At 53.2% G+C, this 17237-nt stretch overlaps 1 protein-coding gene across 11 annotated transcripts in view; it reads right to left on the bottom strand.

Annotated features, from left to right (window-relative positions):
- Nucleotides 1-4774: 4774 nt before the first annotated feature.
- The window catches only part of RGS6 (regulator of G protein signaling 6), a 561022-nt gene continuing 548559 nt past the window's right edge, over nt 4775-17237 (bottom strand). For 9 of the 11 annotated variants that reach the window (XM_055129995.1, XM_055129998.1, XM_055129996.1 and 6 more), the window contains one exon: nt 4775-8829. In XM_055129995.1, the coding sequence (XP_054985970.1) occupies nt 8663-8829 (167 nt within the window). In that variant the 3' untranslated portion in view covers nt 4775-8662. The remainder of the gene's footprint in view (nt 8830-17237) is intronic. The other 2 variants (XM_004612307.2, XR_008629102.1) reach the window with 2 other exon arrangements.

The raw sequence follows: 17237 nt of genomic DNA on the forward strand, positions 1-17237 counted from the left end.
CCATTATTTTCTTATGCAGCTTATATTTGGGGTGTTATAGGTAAGGTACTATCTGTGAATACAACACCACAAAGATTTACCCTTGTATTTCCTTTGGGGAGTTTCATAGCATTGGCTGTTCGATCTATTTGGGATTAGTTTGCCAGTATATTGTGAGGTAGGAATCTGACTTCATTCTCCAAATTCAATTTTATCTAATTAACCCAGTTTAAAGGTCAATTCCTTCTTCCATTGAACTAAGTTGGCCTCTTGTTTCTAAACCAATTGACTGCAAAGGTATGGATTTACCATAGACTTAGTTCTAGTCTGCTGACCTCTATGTTTATCTTTAGAGAAGTACCACACTATCTTGAATATTGTAGCTTTACAGTAAGTTTGGAACTAGGATAGTTCCCCTTTCTACAATAACCTCTCAGTTCATATTGTAAGGACGGAATATGGCCTGAGGGGAAGCATCTTGTCAGATGGACTGAGGAGAGGTCAGGAGAGGTAAACTATGCTAAGCCCAAAGAATCTGGATGCAGAAAGATCTAGTGTTTAACCCTTGCACTTTATGCATCGCCCTGTGCAACCCTTTGTAAGTCACAACATTTCTGGACCTCTATTTCCTACTCTGTGGGATGAAGGCTCTGAGCCAGTTGATTGTGGAGGGAATTTTTAATTCTGATATTCTGAAAGCAGCAAAGATTCAGTTTGCATTGCCAAAATCTCATAGCCCCCCAGACCCCAGAATTCATGGTAAAGCATATACTTGGCTTGAACTCATTTGGAGCACAGGGAAGTAAGCAAGATGACTCTGGATGAGCTTGTTATGCCTGGTAGCAACACATGTATCAAAGACTATTAAGGTCACATTTAAAGGACTCCAGGGTCAATTTGAAGAGACATTTTCTTGCCTCAAATAGGTTGCCTTGGATATCAGCAAGGGTAATAAACAGGAGAGATTGATGTGCACTAAATATATTTGAATCCGTGAATTCAAAATGATGCTTTCAAAACTCCTCTTTTTTTTATAGTTCTGGAGTTTGAGGTTTCTAACTGAGAAAACTTTGGGTCATCGTCTCTGCTTGGCCTGGTTTTCCTGACCGCCCCGCTCTCTGTCCCCAGAGTCTATTCCAACTCGTTGCTTCTGGGTAACTTTTATTGCCTTGTTATTCTGTGCTAATCTATTTGGAGAAGGCACGGAGGCTCCAGGGTTACTGGCAGGATCTGCAAAGCGCCACTTGCTGATAGAATAAACAAAGCCTTGCTCTGCTCTGCACTTTCTTCCCTGCTTCCCTCGCAGGTGCATGAGCCTGCATTCTCTTCCCCGCCAACTTGGGAGATCACGGTCTAGCAAACAGGATCCAGTGCATTTGGGGGGGATTAAGAGATCACTTTTTTGCTTCGGGATGGCCAGTGGGTCTGAGAGGGTGAGTGGGCTCTGAGCCCTGCTCCTCTAACTCCTCTGCCCTCCTCCTCTGGGGATTACTTGACATATAAAAACAAAACATTGAGAGGACAGAGAGATGGCACACAAGCTAAGGTGCTTACCTGGCATAGTGCTGACTCAAGTTTGATTCCTGGCACTGCATATGGTCCCTCCAGCATTTGCTGAGTATCCCTGACAGTAGGGCCTGGAGTAGCCCCTGAGCACTGCCAGGTGTGACCTTTAGACTTAAAATAAATAAATAGGTAAAAACTCTGCGCTTGTGCGAGAAGCCAGAGTCACAAGGCCTGAACTGTATGATTCCTTTCCTGGGGTTTTCTAAAAAAAAAAAAAAGGCAAAAACTCCTGGATTGGAAAACAGATCCAGGGGCTAGGAAGACAATCCAAAGGTCTGGAGCACATACCTGCCATGCACAAGGCCCTGAGCTTGATCCCTACCCCCAGCGTACTACTAGAACTAAGAAACAGCACCCACAAGTGTCAGGCCTGCAGAGCTGGGTCAGCATTCACGGGGAGTGTCCCCAGACTCCTTACACTGCTGGGGAAGCTCCAAAAATAATTAGAAAATGTGGGAGTGGGGTGGGCCACACCTGGCAGTGCTCAGGGCTTACTCCTGGCTCTGTGCTCAGGGATTAAGCCATACAGGGCTTCAGAGACCATATGTGGTGCCAGGGATTAAAACGGGATTGGTCACACGCAGGACAAATGCTGCACTTCCTTCCACAGTGTTTGTGTATGTGTGTGCGTGTTACATGTAAGGAACTTGAGGTTCACGCTACTTCCTCCTGCAGTGTGTGCATGACAAGTGTGTCCCTTTCACTCAGGGAGCACCCTCAGGAGACGGATCTTCCCAGTCCTTGATCCTACAGCCCTAAGCTGGACACGAGCTCAGAACCCAAACACCACCATCGTGGCCTGGCAGCCCAGTGGAAATCTTCGGTTTGTACTTTCCTGGAACTCCCTGCCTCTGCTCTGCTGTCTACTGAGGTCACCCAGGCGTAGCAAGGGAGCCGGTGTCGGTGGGCAGAAGACAGGACACACCACCTGGCTAGAAAGTTTAGAAAGTCAGGTCCCTGCTGTAGCGGGCCCAGTTAAGCTGAGATTGAGGGGCCAGGTGCTGCCTCTCTGTTTGCTGGCATAGTCCGGGAGAGGCAGCTTTGGCTCCTGAGAGTCATCACGGTGGACAGCAGGCACTGAGGAGCTGGAGCAGGAGGAAGCATGGAAAGCCCTTTTCCAGAGCATGCTCCTATAGAGCTGCTTCCCTCACCCGTACCCCTTTAAGAAAAACTCCTTACACCAAACACGATAACCTCTCAATATCTGTATTGCAAACCATAATACCCCAAAGTAGAGGGAGAGTATGGGAGAAATTGTCTGCCATGGAGGCAGGGGGAGGGTTAGGAAGGGGGGTATATTGGGCACATTGGTGGTGGGGAATGTGCACTGGTGGAGGGATGGGTGTTTGATCGTTTTATGATCGTAACTCAAACATGAAAGCTTGTATCTGTATCTCATGGGGATTCAATAAAAAAAAAAATTAAAAAGAAAAAAAAAGTAAAGAAAAGCTCCTTGCCCAGGGAGGCTGTTGTATGTGCACATTCCATCCCTACAGCCCACTGTGGGTTCCACGGGGCTTGCAGCAGGGAATGGGCCTGACTGCAGACCCTGGTGTCAAGATCGGCAAGGCAGGCCAAGGGAGGGCTTGCTGCAGAATTATTGGCTTGGAGGTACCCTGCCGAGAACCTCCTGCATGAGGCTTCCACATCCTAGGCAAAGTCCTGGGGCTGGAGCAATAACACAGCGGGTAGGGCGCTTGTCTTGCACGCAGCCAACCTGGGTTCGATTCCCAGCATCCCATATGGTCCCACAAGCACCGCCAGGAGTAATTCCTGAGTGCAAGAGCCAGGAACAACCCTTGAGCATCACCAGGTGTGACCCAAAAAGCAAAAAACAAAAACAAACAAACAAAAACCCTAGGCAAAGTCCTAGGATGGGAGACCCTGTCAGAGGCCCGATGGTTTCTTGGAGACTGGGCCCAATGAGCATCTGAGGGCTGGCACTAGGTGCAGGGACAGTCACATGTCTTTTATGCCAGAAGGCCCTGGGAGGGTATGGGAAGGGTAGAAGCAGTCAGGAAGCCTCTTGGACATTCTTGGGTGGACAGAGCTCTGCATGTCATAGCTGCTAGCCCCAGATCCCCTCTCCTGCTCTGGGCCTGAAGCTGGACTCTTCTCTTTGGGTCAGCGAAATTGTGCACAGAGCAACAGCTTGCTGAACAAAGGGCTGGAAAGAAGCCAGATGGCTTGGCTGGTCCAAGGAGTCCCCAGGTCCTGGAGCTGGGGGCCATGATGGAGAGGAGAGCGAAGCTCAGCACAGGGGGGCTGGGCCAGGACCTGACTGTGGAGCACAGACCCGCCACTCCAGGCACTGCAGCAGACACAACCTTGATCTGGACCCTTGGGGCAACAGATCCTGCTCCAGGCAGTGTCTAGGGGCTGGGAGATGAGTCGGCAGCTCAAGGCACTCTGAGACACTTTCTGCTTTGGCCGGGCTACATTTCTGCCACTGAAGTGAGCTGCAAGGTGCCAGCCTGGGGTTAATAGAGGAGAGCAGAGCCTTGCCTCCTTTAGCCCGGGTCTCCCCTTCCTCTCATCAGCCTGGCACTCGGTGCTTTGGTGTTGGTGGGAGATGGGTTTGCTCGTCCCTCAGGAAACCGAGCCTCCCTATAAGAAGCCCTGGCAGTAGACAGCAGACTTTGATCTTGGAATCTTAGTTCAGAGCATCAGAGCTGTCTGGGCACCTTTGATGTTCACCAGGCCACTGGGTTTTGTGACTGAGGTTCTAGAGATCAGGGCTTTGGCCTTCAGTGACCCCATGATCCCAACCTTCGGGGTGAGTCTCATACGCCAGTTTTCCTGAACTGTTCAAACCCTGCTTGGAAGAGAGGAGGGGGAAAGACCGTGTGCATGTGTGTGTATGCAAGTGTGTTCATGCTGGTGTGCATGTGTCTGCCTATGCTTGTGTGTGTTCAGGTGTGCGTGTATCTTCACAGGCTTATATCCATGTGCTTGTGTGTGTTCTATGACTTCATGCACATACTTGTGCATGTGAGCATATGCTTCTGTTCTTCCATGTGAGTATATATATATGTACATATATATACATACTCATGTGTACACATAGGTGTGTGGTTGTGTGTGTGTTCACGCATGTGTGTATGAAAGCCTGTGTGTCAAAGTCCTCTGTGTCCACTGGTGCACTCTGGGTTTTTGTGGGGTTTTGTCCTCTTGGTAAATCCTGCCCAACAACCCCCCAAACCAAGGAGTCACACAGAGTTAGTTGGAGTAGAGTGGCTTTAAGTCATTTATTTTAGGACTGTACCAGCATGTTTGGTTCTGGGATCTAATTCCAAATTCCAGAAAAATAACCTAACGTGAACCACATGCACTAGGAGAAGGCCATTGCGACGTGTCCATGATCATGCAGTGAGTGGGTGCAGACTGTGGGGCAGGAGCCCTGGGCATGGAGTAGGGCCTCCCCCGCTCACTCCCTGTCGGCAGCTGACAGCAGCTGGCGCTGGTCCTCGGAGGGCTGGGGAGAGGGCTGAGGCAGGGTTATTTGGACTCTGTCTCTTTATGGCCCCAGGCCCCTTATTGCTACATTTGCTACTTTGCTACTTTATGGCCCCTGGCTTGCGCCCAGGAGATGCCTTATCACTGGTTGGTATGAATAAGTAGGCTGCTGGCGTCTGCTGTTGCCATGGTTACACGAGCACAGCCTTTCTTTGGAGGGTCCTGTGGTGAGCTATCAGGGATTCATTTGGCCACTGTTCGCCTCTGCCACATGTGGGCCTTTGCTGCGTATTCAAGTCACCCTGGGCTTTGGGAAGCTGGAGGCACATGACCTCCTTTTGCCCCCCTCTGCCCCACCTTGTCCTGGGCTCCACTGCTACCTCTCCTCTCCCCCCACCCCACCCCACCCATAAATTCTGCAAGGCCTGTAATCCATTCCGGCCTCTGGGAGGGTTCCCCAGGGGTGCCCTTCGTAGCCCTGCGTATGGAGCAGAAGGGGAGGGATGTATTTCAGGAAAAACATGAGCTGAGGGCTCACCCGAGCGCAGCCTCCGCTCCAGTGCCCTGTTGCTGAGGTAGTTTGGACACACCATCCAGGGGAAAGAGCCCGGGGCCAAGGCCTCTGTGTCCACTGGTCCGAGAAACAACGCAGAGTTATATAGGGTCCCTTAGGGCTCTGGCCGGGTGCCTGACTGCTCAGGGATGGAGGACCTGGATACATCAGGTCCCCGCTGCACCCTTAGACCCTGCTGGGGCCCTGGGGGACAGAAATCCCTTCCAAGAGAACAAAGCTTGTCTTTGTGCAAGAGGCGCTCCCTGCAGCCCAGAGATCCCTCGCTCAGGTCTTCAGGCTTCTCCGAGCCTGTACATGAGCCAGCCACAAACTCTGCACTTGCCATAGAAGCGAAGGCAATGGAGGCCTCTGCCCAGTGTCCAGGGCTTGTCTCACCTGAAGGGGTTGGTGGTCTGTGGGGTGGGGTGACCGATGTGTTAACCCTCCTCAGGAACGGTCTCGGGTTCAGAAGCCACAGAGAGCCAGGGCAGCGAAAGCCAGACAGGGCAAAGCCCGCCTTGCAGCAGAACCACCTCCAAAGAGTCTAACCTGGCAGAATTCCAGTCCACGGGGGCAGATTGTCTGAGCACGCTGCGTTCTAGGTCTCCCATGGGGGACTCGCTAGCTCCGCTTGGGAGAAGCAACCCATTCGCCTTCTCGCCTATGGTTCGGCATGAGCACATAGTGGAGGTCACAGAACTGAGTGGGCCTTGTTGGGAGGAGGGGTGAAGGGTTATTGCTTTGGAGGTGAATGATCTGAAACACCCTTCCCGCCGTGGAGCCTCCTGGCTCCATGGCCCCTGGGAAAGCCACAGAGGGGTCTGAAAGTCTCAGTATCCCCGTCTCATGGCCACGGACAACAGACATCACTCTGGAGGACCCCTGGGGACAGTTGGGGATGGAGAAGAGGCAGGGAAGGCCCTGGGAAAGGCTGCAGGTGGCTGGGCCCTGGGCCTGCATCACTGAGGCAGAGAGGTGCTGTGGGTCTCTTCAGTCCGTCTGTGGGCCCTGTGCCTTTGTGTCGGCACAGCCTGGGGACCATGGCAGGGAAAAGTTTCCTGTGACTGGGTGATATGGATGGACTTGGACTGCCTTGGGGTTCTAAGACAGGAGAGGCCTATGAATGCAAGGGGAGAGTGACCGAGAGTGCTGAGGGGGCAGGGGGAGCCCAAAGACCCTTTACCTGGTGCGAGCCCCACTTCACTTACTCACTCTCTCACCCTCTCACTCTCTCCTCACCCACTCTCTCATTCTCCCACTCACTCTCCTCACTCTCACTCTCCCACTCGCTCACCCACTCACTCTCACTCTCTCCCACTCACTCACTCTCCCCCTCACTCACTCTTCCAATCACTCCCTCTCACTCACTTTCCTCCTCCCCTCACTCCCTCACTCCCCCAGCTGTTATAAAGTGTGTACAGTGAGCCAGGGTTTGTAATGAGCCTGTGGGAACCTCTGAGGAGAAGCTGGGCCCCTCGTGTCACCCTTGGATACACTCTTGAGGACTCTTACCTCAGTTATGCCTCAAAACTCCATAGCACCTCAGAGATAACAACTACTGCCAGTGGGGGAAACTGAGGGATGGTGGACCTGGCCCACCAGGGTACAAATTCTCACCAAAATTTCTAAGGCTCCCCTGTTGGTGAGGGGAGGCTGGTGCCTTGGAGCATAGAGCCTTCCAGAAGGAGGAGCAGTCTCAAGGGCGCCTCCTGGAGTCAGGTTCCCCCAAACACACTTCTGAGCCCGCACTCACGGGCTGGCCAATCTGCCTTCATGAGGAAAGAAATACCAGTGATAGCGGATTGTTTTTTCTGCTATGTTTTCTGTTTATAGGCTCCCAAGGGAGATCTTTATCACCTGTGGCCAAAAATAGATCCCAGGCAGGTAGGCCAAGCTGTCAGGGTCTGAATTCAAACCCACGTCCCCCAGTACCACTTTGTCCCAAGGCTCCTGGGAGTCACCATGACAACAAGGACCAGGTGGAGGAATAGCTGCTGTCGGGGGGAGCACCTGCGACACATATACGGCCCCTGGCTGGGTGCCCTCTGTCCACCTCTGACCTCACAGCCGCTTTGACACGCGCACGAAGGGAATACAATGCAAGTCATTTGCCAGGTTTTTGCCGGGTTTGCTCGGTGTTTGCTTTTCTTCCCTTGAGGACCAGCATTGTTGAGTGTGGGAGGCTTGGCTGGCTGCCAGAGACTCGCGGGGGTCTGATCAGGGTGCGCTGGAGCCCCAAAACAACCTGCTCCAGCTCCACACATGATGACGGGGGCCTGGCTCAGTGGGGTGTGGCCTTGCCCATCAGGATGCCACAGTGTGGGCTCTGCCCATGGGGAACCCCCCAGACACCACCACCAGGAGCCCTCCCCGAATCCACCCGGGACTGCTAGGGGCAGGAGGGGAACCCCCCAGTGCCCCTGAGTTCATGGCCATGTTTATCTTGAGTCATAAATGAGCAGACAGACAAGGAGCGAAGGGCCGGGACAGGAAGGATTCCCAGACGGCAGTATCTGGGAAAGATGGCAATGAGATGGTCCAGGGCTGCTCACCAGTCAGCAAAGTCATCTGTGCCGATGCTTCCTCTGGCCTGGGACCCTTGACACATGCCGTGGAACCCAGGGGCTGCCAGCAGGTGTGTGGAAACCTCCTTGAGAGCTGGAGTCCAAGGAGATGGAAAGAAACGTGTGATGGTGTCCCGGGGGAGTTGGCTCGGGGCTGACGATGCTGCTAGGGTGTCCAGAAGGTGCAGGCAGAAGGTGGGCAAGACACAGTGCTCCACTGTGCCTTTTGGGAAGGTGGAGGGATGCTTAATACTGGACGGGCTCAGGGCTCAGGACCAGTGGGTCTGTCCTGAAGGTGCCAGACAGTGGTCGGAAGAGTGAAGATAGGAAGAATCGAATCTCGGGGGACTGTCACCATAGGAGCACCCCCTTTCCTGTTTCCCCCCAACACAAGGTGGGGACCAGGGCTGCTGAGAGGACAGGGTGTCGGAGCACAGCTGTACAAGGAAGAAGGGGGTGTAAACAGCGCCCCCAGGCCTCATGGACGCCTTCTTTCTGGTCTCCCCAGTTGCCCGCTGAGTGTCCCCACTGCCCAGAGGCACCCTCACTCTTTCTCCTTCACAGTGACCAGATCACCCCGGAGTGAAGCTCTGTCCGAGGACGTGGAGCGCCGCCGCCTGCCCGCCTGCTCCTCGGGCCCGGGGCCTGCACTGGGGACCGTCAGGAGGACTGCATCAGGCCGGTGAGGCGCTTGCCCGCCAGCGACTTTCCCTGCAGACACGGGGACAGACAGGCACACAGGTCCACGCACGGAGACACATGCACAGAGGGACAGAACAGAGAGCCAGACAGGTGGATTAATGACAGTACGTGCCAGCGAGGCCCAGAGACCTAGCTACGTGACCCGCCGAACCTAGGCTGGGGAACCGTGACTGCGGTGTGTGAGAAAGAACAGACTCTGGGGTGGGTGGGGGAGGGGAGCTGCTGGGCCGCCCATCGGGGAGTGGGAATTTCCTGACCCACAACCAGGGAGATTGTCTGGGATGGCCAGGGGGCTGCCCCCAGTGCTTGAGAAAGGAGCGGAAGGAGCGGGTGGATTGGTATGTTGTCAGATCAGGGTGGCCTAGGCAGATGGGTGGTTTAGAGATGACCAAACGGGTCTTCAGGGAGAGGGGAAGGTGGCTCAGTGCCGGAGCACAGGCTGAGCCTGACTGAGCTTGGGGCTTGCTTGATCCCCTGCCCTGCCAAACTTGAGCTAAACAAAAGAAGGGAAAGATGAGAAAGGTCAAAACACAGGATCAAGGCCTGGTAGGATACAGCTGGTAGGGTGCTTGCCTCGCATGACGCTGACCCAGGTTCGAGGCCCGGAACTGCATAAAGCCCCTGAAATAATCTCTGAGCGCAGAGCCAGGAGTAAGCCCTCACCACTGCGTAGTGTGGCCCAAAATTAAAAGAAGAAAAAAGGAAGTAAAGGGGAAAAAAAAATCAGGATCAGGTTCTCCTTGGGTGAGACAGGGGGCTTTGAGTACCTTTGATGCTGCGGTGGGATTAATGACAACACAAGGGCGTGTGCCAAGGCTCCATGGCAGGACCCAGTGCAGGGGACCTGCTACCTCCTCTGTTTTTGGTTTCCGACGGGCAGTACCCAGAGGCTAGGAGTGGGGAAATCTACCAGCCTTTCCTTTACAACCTTGAGAGCAACTCTTGGAAAGTGTCATCACAGGCTGGTGCCTGAAACTCACGGTCCCTGAGCCTGGGAGCCTGGTGGGGGACAGGGCGCCCAGAGGACAGATGAGGAGGGTGAGGGAGGCTCCCCTGCCTGCCCATCCCCCATGACTTGGTTACACCTGCTCGCTGCTCCTCCACTTGAGAAATCCATCATCAGACGGGGGTCTGGAGGAGAGCGGGTGGGCCCCGAGTACATTGATCTCTGTGGCTGAGAATGCGCTCCAAGCCCATCCTGATATTGACAGCGGGTCACCAACTCCATTGCCACTGGCGGGAGCAGCACGTGATGTGTCGGAGCGTTTGGTGGCCTGGGACTGGAGGGGCCAGGCATCGCTCAGGTTCATTTCCAAAGGAGGTGTGTGTGGGGGGGGAAAGTAGGGGAAGGCACAGCGTGTTCTCTGGGCTTGGCTGAGTGTAAGCTGGATGTAATTAAAAAAAATTGATCCCGTTTGTGAAGCCTGGTAGGGTACTCAATAAACCTGCTGATTGATGCATTGATGGATAAATGGGGTATCTAATAAACAAACACCACAGGCGGTGGGTTGGCTGCACGGAGGATGAGGAGTCACGCGGCTTTCCTCTCCATGGAGGGACGTGCCAGCTTGACTGAGACTTCCGAAGCAGGGATGGAAGCTTGTCCCCAGCTGGTCTCGCTCTCGGGACCTTTTGGAGGATCACGTCTTTTTCTCCTAATCATCCCCAAGCCCCAGCCCATCTTTCACAAGACAAAATTTTTCAGTTTTTTCCCCTATCTTAAAAAACACACCGATATACACACACGTTCACTGGAAATCTCCCATCAGCCACCTTATCGGAATCTTCAAATGCAGCAAACATAGCCGGCAGCAGCTGCATTTCTACAAGGCTAAGGATTTCTTAATCAGATTTCTGCTTTTTATAATCCTAGAGGGTAACAGTGGCAGCCTTTGCAAATCGCTTAGAGCAGGATGGCTGCCCCTCTGTGCAGAGCCAGTGTGACAGCTCATAGACACCACGGCTGACCTTCAAGGCCGCCCCCAGCCCCAGGAGCACAGCGTGCTCAGTGCCCTCGTGCCTGCTGCCCTTTCCACACGGCGTGCCAGGCATTTGTCATCCTGCAGATTCACCTGGGAATGCGCCTTCTCCAAGCAGGCCTGCAGAGAGGCACGTGACAGTGTGTGATGATGTGTGTGAAAGTGTCGGGCTGAGCAAGTGTGTGCATGTTTTTAAGAGTGTGTGTCTGAGTAAGTGAGCCTGAGAGATAGCAAATGATTGTATGTATGTACATATAAATGCATGTGTGCGTGTGACAGTGTGTATGTGTGTGATACATGAGTATGTGTATACATATGAATGTATGTGTGAAAGTGTGTGTGTATACCTGAGTGTGGTTGAGTGTGATCAGAGTGTCAGTCTGTGTGTATGTGTGTGCATGTGATTTTGTGAGAATATGTGGTGTGTGCAGAGATGTGTGTGAGTGTGCACACACACACATGCACGCACGTGCACATTTCCCTCTCTGTGGTAGTGGGGAGAAACCCAGGGACTTCCTGGTCAGAGGGCCCAAATAACCTTCCCTTCCTTAAACCCACATCCATCCTGCTGACACACGTGTAAAGCACCTAAGCTGCTTTCCTTGCGGCGTTCCTTCATGTTGCAGTGACCACCTCACCAATCTGGACACCGCTCTCCTCCTGCCCTCTGCCCCAAGTGCACCCCACTATTCCGGCTTTTCCATACATGGTGTCTGGGACTCTGGGGGGAGAAATCGATGTGGAAAAAGAGAGAGTGCTAGAGTGTCTGAATAATAGTCTGTCACCAGTGTGTACATTAAAAGCTCAGAGACAAAGAAGGTGAGGTTTACCAGGCCTCCAGACCCTCATTACAGCTTCATCCTCATTAGTGAGGTCATTTGGGCTGGAGAGGGGCCCTGGGCTGAGCCAGGCTGAAGAGACTATTTCTGGAGGAAGGGGTGCTTGTCTATTTGTTTTATGTGAATTTGGCCCTGAGGCCGCCCCTCCCCCCTCCTGGTTCCATAGAATGGGCTGGGCTTGGAGGCGCTAATTAATCACTTCCTGCTGAAATCCTGGAGCTCAGCCTCCAGCTCAGGATGACCTGTGGCCAGTGCCCATGCTGGGAGGGGCCCTCTGCACACACCCCCCCCCCCCCCCCACTCCAGCTGCTTCCCTGAGCCCAGACTTTCCCGTGTGGGTGCAACTGACCAGCCTTTAGAACATACCCTGGGGTTGGGTCATGTTCCCCCACTCCCGGCCTCCAACCGGCAATCCTGACTGCCCGGCACCCTCCCCTTGCACCTGCGTGCACTCATGCATCAGTCTTGCTGCCAGAGGAGATCAAGAGGGTCCAGGTTGGCTCAGGAGGCAGCTCAACCTCTCCCATCATAATGCGTACTCCGGGGAGAGGAAGGGATGGTAGTTACTGAAACAGCAAGATGTCTGGCCCCAAGCTTTGGGGAAGAAATCCTGCCCTAGCACTGGGTTAGCCGCTGGCTCCCTTCTAAAGAGCTGAGGCTCCCTAGTTTTCAGAGATCAAAGTGAAATCCTAGAGGCTGCCTGGGCTCAGAGCGACTCCCCCAGTGTTTCAGCTGCCAGGTACCTGCTGGCAATTTGCCCCAGAGAGTGGGGCTCCCCCTGGAACCTTCTAGAGCTCTTCTTCCCTCCCCATTTTCACCCCCATCTCTGGCCCCTGTGTGGGTGGTTCTGGAGAAAGTGTAGGGCATGGAGTAGGAATTTGTGTTTCTGCCTAGCCTTTTGCAAAGCTACAAAGAAGCTGGGCTTTATTTTATTATCATAATGTTTTTTTTTTTTTCTGGCTCTGAATGTGTGCATGGTGTTCCTCAGAGCTGGTCAGTGGGGAATGGATCACACTGGTGCCGGGAAGCTGCAGCCAGCACCGCCTGAGGCCTTGGTGTCACTGAGCGAAGCAGCTGCAGGTGGTTGAAAATGCTATTAGCAGGCAGCCTTTGTCCGAGTGAAAAAATCCACAGTGATGAAGCGCCGAGCTCCGGAAGGTACGTTCCAGAGACACCAGAGCTTTACATGTAGACAAAGTGCTTTTCACCTCTGAGACATCCGGCAAAGTTTAATCCAATCGAATTCAGGAGCCTTCGATTTCATGGAGCACAGCCTCCACACTGGGGTCACAAACACTCACACATTCGATTCTCCTCCGCCCCTGCTCCCTCCTGCCCTAATCATTTCGGCACTGTGGCCATCTTGATGGCCTGGTGCCTGGAAGAAGGTGGTCATAGGATCCTTTGTTTCCAAAGGGCAAGACACAAAAGGAACAGCTCCCTTTTGTGGAGTGCTCGGAGGGGGCGGAAAAAAAAAAATCAACATGCTGCTCATCATGCCGGGGCCGTGCGCAATGCACGTCCAGATGTTCATCAACAAAGCATGCACCATCCGGGGACCGAGAGCCGCTGCCACTTACTTACCTGGGAGGCGGCTGCCAAATTCATTATCTGTGAGCAGGGCTGTGACTCAGAAAGGAGCCCTGGGGGGTTAGATGGCATATTGGGGGCAGGCACTAGGGGTTTGTTGGGATGGACCTTCTGCCAAGCTAAGAGAGGAAACACAGCTGAGCTGTGGCTGAAATTCTCTTGCAGATGTGTTCAGAGAACTCAAGACCAAAGCTACAAATCTCAGGTCTCCCATAGTCTTCCAAATCTAAGATAGCCACAATCTTGGTGTGGTTGGTGTGGTTGTCCCTGGGGGCAGGGGGAGGGGGGAAGCGGGGAGGAATGAACTTGAATGGAAAGGGGAATGAGAGAGAGGCTTTCTGGGGTGATGGGTTTAGGCAACACTAGAATGCCCATTGGTCACATTCACCCAACTACTCATTTCAAGAGCTCTTCATTTGCCATGTCATTACACCACAAAAGGGAAAATGATTTAAAAAAAAAAAGTTCCAGCTATCACCTCTCCTCTCTGACACTTAGCACTCCTGATTCATCTTTGAGCTCTGAGGCTAAATTCAGTGCTTTCCTTTCCATTACAGGAGAAGCCAGTTTCCTTTGTTGAAACTGGAAGGGGAAGCAGAACAGATCTGAAATATTCTTTCTAGTCTCCATGGGTCCAAACTGGTCCCCTTCATCCTCATTCAAAAACAATGTTTTGCTAGACAGGACTCACCAAATGACCTAGCCCACAAGAAGCGGGGGTCTAGGAGGTGAACTCCTCTCCAGGGTGGAGGGGACGGGTCTCTTATGAGTGGGTCAGGCTTCTGTTCAGAAGGGAGGAGGCTGTGAATGTCCCGGGTCTGGGGGCACCTGCTGAGGAGCTTCCGGGAAGGAGAGCAAAGGGCCCACCTCACTCTCCTCAGGTCCCCTGAGCAAAGCTAAGAGAATTATTCCAGAAGGGGCATAAGAAATAGGGTGCTTAGCATTTCACTTCTCAAGGATGTCTAGAGTTGGGGAGCATGCCTTTTGCTTGCTATAGCTTCGGGGTCTCAGAAACTCTGGTGGATAGTGTCAGGAAAACCCAGACTCTCATCTGTTGCTCAACTACGTGAAAATGCACGGTGAGCAGAGGGGATGGGAAAATCAGGTTGTGGGTTCCCCAGGGTTGGCCCGGGACCCATCCCCAGCAGAGCCAGGCCAGTGCCACTGGAGGCAGAGTGAGAGGACATGGTGGTCTCCAGACTCTTCCATGAGGCTGGGAGGGTGGGGCGTAAGTGCAGGAGTGAGCCCTGAGGAAAGAGCCTTTCCCAGGGTCTGTGTTACTCCTGGCTCTTTGCTGAGCTTTCTGATCTCTCTCAAGAGCTGAAGGGCATTTTATTTGGCTTTAAAATATTCTGTTTATTTGACTTTTAGGAAAAAGCTAAGATATACCACAAACATAAAACAACACCCAACTGGGGGGGAAAAAAAAACAACCAAGAGAGAGGTGAACATGAAACTCATAACAAAATTCACTGACTGAAAATATATATATTCGTGGGTGTTTAGACTCATTTTTTAAAATAAGGAATATGAAATAAAAGAACATAAAAGAATAAATGTGAGGGAGCAGCCTGCCGTACACGGCAGTAAGACCACCAGGTTTGTGGAGTCAAGGCAGCCTGGGGAGTCCATCATGCAGCCATCTCACCTGAATGCAGTTGCCCTAGAATGTTATTGCAAAGGGGACCTCCTATAGGAACCAGTAACAGGCTCCTGGTGGGCATCTACCAGTATTTCCCTCCCAGCCTCCGAACAGTTCCTTTAGCGCACATGAGCTGCCACTTCTTCTCCAACCCACTGCGAAGCACCTGGCTGTCTCCTGCAAGCCTGCCCTGGGTATTTCTCTGTATTTTTTTATTCCTGCCCAATTGGAGTGTATCCAGATCTCATCCCCCTGCCATCTCCACTGCCCTCCTCTTTCGCTAGCTCAGCCCCTGATTGATGGTGGTGGTGTGGGAATGGGCTTGGAGCAAGGACAAAGGACAGTCATGAATAGCAACTCGGTCATTAGAATGGGGCAGGCAGCTCTTGATTCCAGCACACTGGGTGTTTCAAAAAATGCTGCACTCATTCCCACACCATCCTAACCGATTAAGAACCTCTTCAACCTGAACACTGCAGGCACACCAGGGCACACAGCTCTGAGACCCTCCTTCCTTGGACCATAGGGCATGTGGTGCCTCATCTTGCTAAGCAAGAAACCTCAGCTCTAGGGTATATCTGAGACCATCTCAGGCCTTTCTGCTCTGCCATGGGGCGTCCCTTCTTCCCTCTGGGGCTCCTGGTGGGAGCGGGGACTGTGGTGGTGTGACCTTCTAGTTGGCAGGCCTGGCGAAGTAAACCTTTGGCTACTGTGCTGAGCTGGGGGTTGCAGCTCACCCCACTTCTTGGTGCCCATTAATTTCCAGCAGTGGCTACTGGCAGGCCAGAAGAGGTCACCACGTTCCTGGGGCCCTGTATTCTGGTCCCGATGCCTGTGGGATCTCTCTGGTGATGGCCCGAGGAAGGAGAGAAGCAGCTAGAAGCTCACCTTTCTAAGGAGGGGCAGACAGAGTAGCCTTTCTGCAAGTGGAACCTTGTGTCTAAGTGGGGGTGGCCTGGCCAGGATGCTGGAGCCCCTTGGCAGGCAGCCCCTCGCACCTCTGACTCCTGCCCTGGCACACACATCACTTCCCAGGCTCCTCATAGGAACCAGCCTTTGTGAATTCGGGTGTGTAGTAGAGCCCTTCCTCCTGGGCTCTGCAGCTACTCGGGGACAAATCTGGAATGCATCAAGCATGTCGAGAGTGACAAGAGTTCAGCCGCTATGACTTGGGCTGGTGGCAGAATGCCCAGGCTCCCTACCTCCCTTCTGAGTTGTATCTTCCCATTTCTCCTTCCTGGGCAGACAAGGGCCCTGGGTCTCTCCTTTTCCCTCTAGCGCTGTAGAATCAACTTGGTGCTCGCCTACACTTAGTCTGCAAGGAGTTCATCCTCGCCTCGGGCATTCAGCTCTTCTGCTCCTCTGAGTAGCAGACCTTCCTGTAGCCCACACAATGCCTGCCTTTCCTCCTCCTCCTCCTCCTTCTTCACCTCATCCTCATCCTCCTCCCCTGTTTCCCCAAAGAGCCTCTCAGCTCTGGCACCCTGCAAACTGGGCAAAGGGCAAGAGACCTAAGGAAACAGGAATGGGGCTGTGTTGCTATGGGCAACGGCTTGATGCTACTTTTCTCCAGCTAGGAAATTCAAGTAACCTTGAGTGTTGCTGCAGAGGGAGGAACGCCGCAGTTTAGCGGAGGAATGAGGAGGAAGACTTGCTTGTGTGGCAGTGCGTGATGCGCCCGAGGACCCACAAGGGCTCTCACTCCGCCCTCTTGAGGATACTCGGCATCTCCTGCAAACACATTCACCCCAGACTCGCTCTGGGTAAAGTCAACGGCCCAGGCAGTCAGCATGCTGAGTGCCACCCCCTCTGCTCCAAAGCACAGGATTCCATGTCCATTCGCACGGGGAATGCAAAGATGGCCCCGGGAAGGAGAGAGGCCATTGGGGGCATGGTTTCTCTCTCCAGACCCCCCAGAAAGGCAACTGGGCTGGCATGGATCACGCAGATTTCTAACCCACAAAAGACCATCAGGGACATCAGGGACAGCTCAAGCTGCATTTTCAAGAGGTGTCAGGATAGAAACTTGTGTGGGTGGAATTGCTCACAAGGAACTTTCCTGCTTCCCTGCAGATCTGCTCCTGCTCTGCTCTGGGGCCCCAGGAGACAGAGGACGGGTGGCTGCTCAGTCCTCTTCCCCCCTGATGGTCAAGGTCATGGAAAGGCGAGACTTCCAAGGCCCTGGGAACACGAGGCCTTAGCGTGCAGATAAAGGGCCATGGAAGCATGGAAGCTGGAAGTGGGAGAGAAAGCCTTAGGCAGCTGCTCTTGGTTGGAAAAGTGTCTTCAAAAATAGTGGGTAGATCTGTCTGTTTGACTAGGGGTTAGAGAAGTGAGGGACAGGAACGTGGAGACATTATTGGCGAG

The sequence above is a fragment of the Sorex araneus genome, chromosome 3, assembly GCF_027595985.1.
Source record: "Sorex araneus isolate mSorAra2 chromosome 3, mSorAra2.pri, whole genome shotgun sequence".
Taxonomy (NCBI): Eukaryota; Metazoa; Chordata; class Mammalia; order Eulipotyphla; family Soricidae; genus Sorex; species Sorex araneus.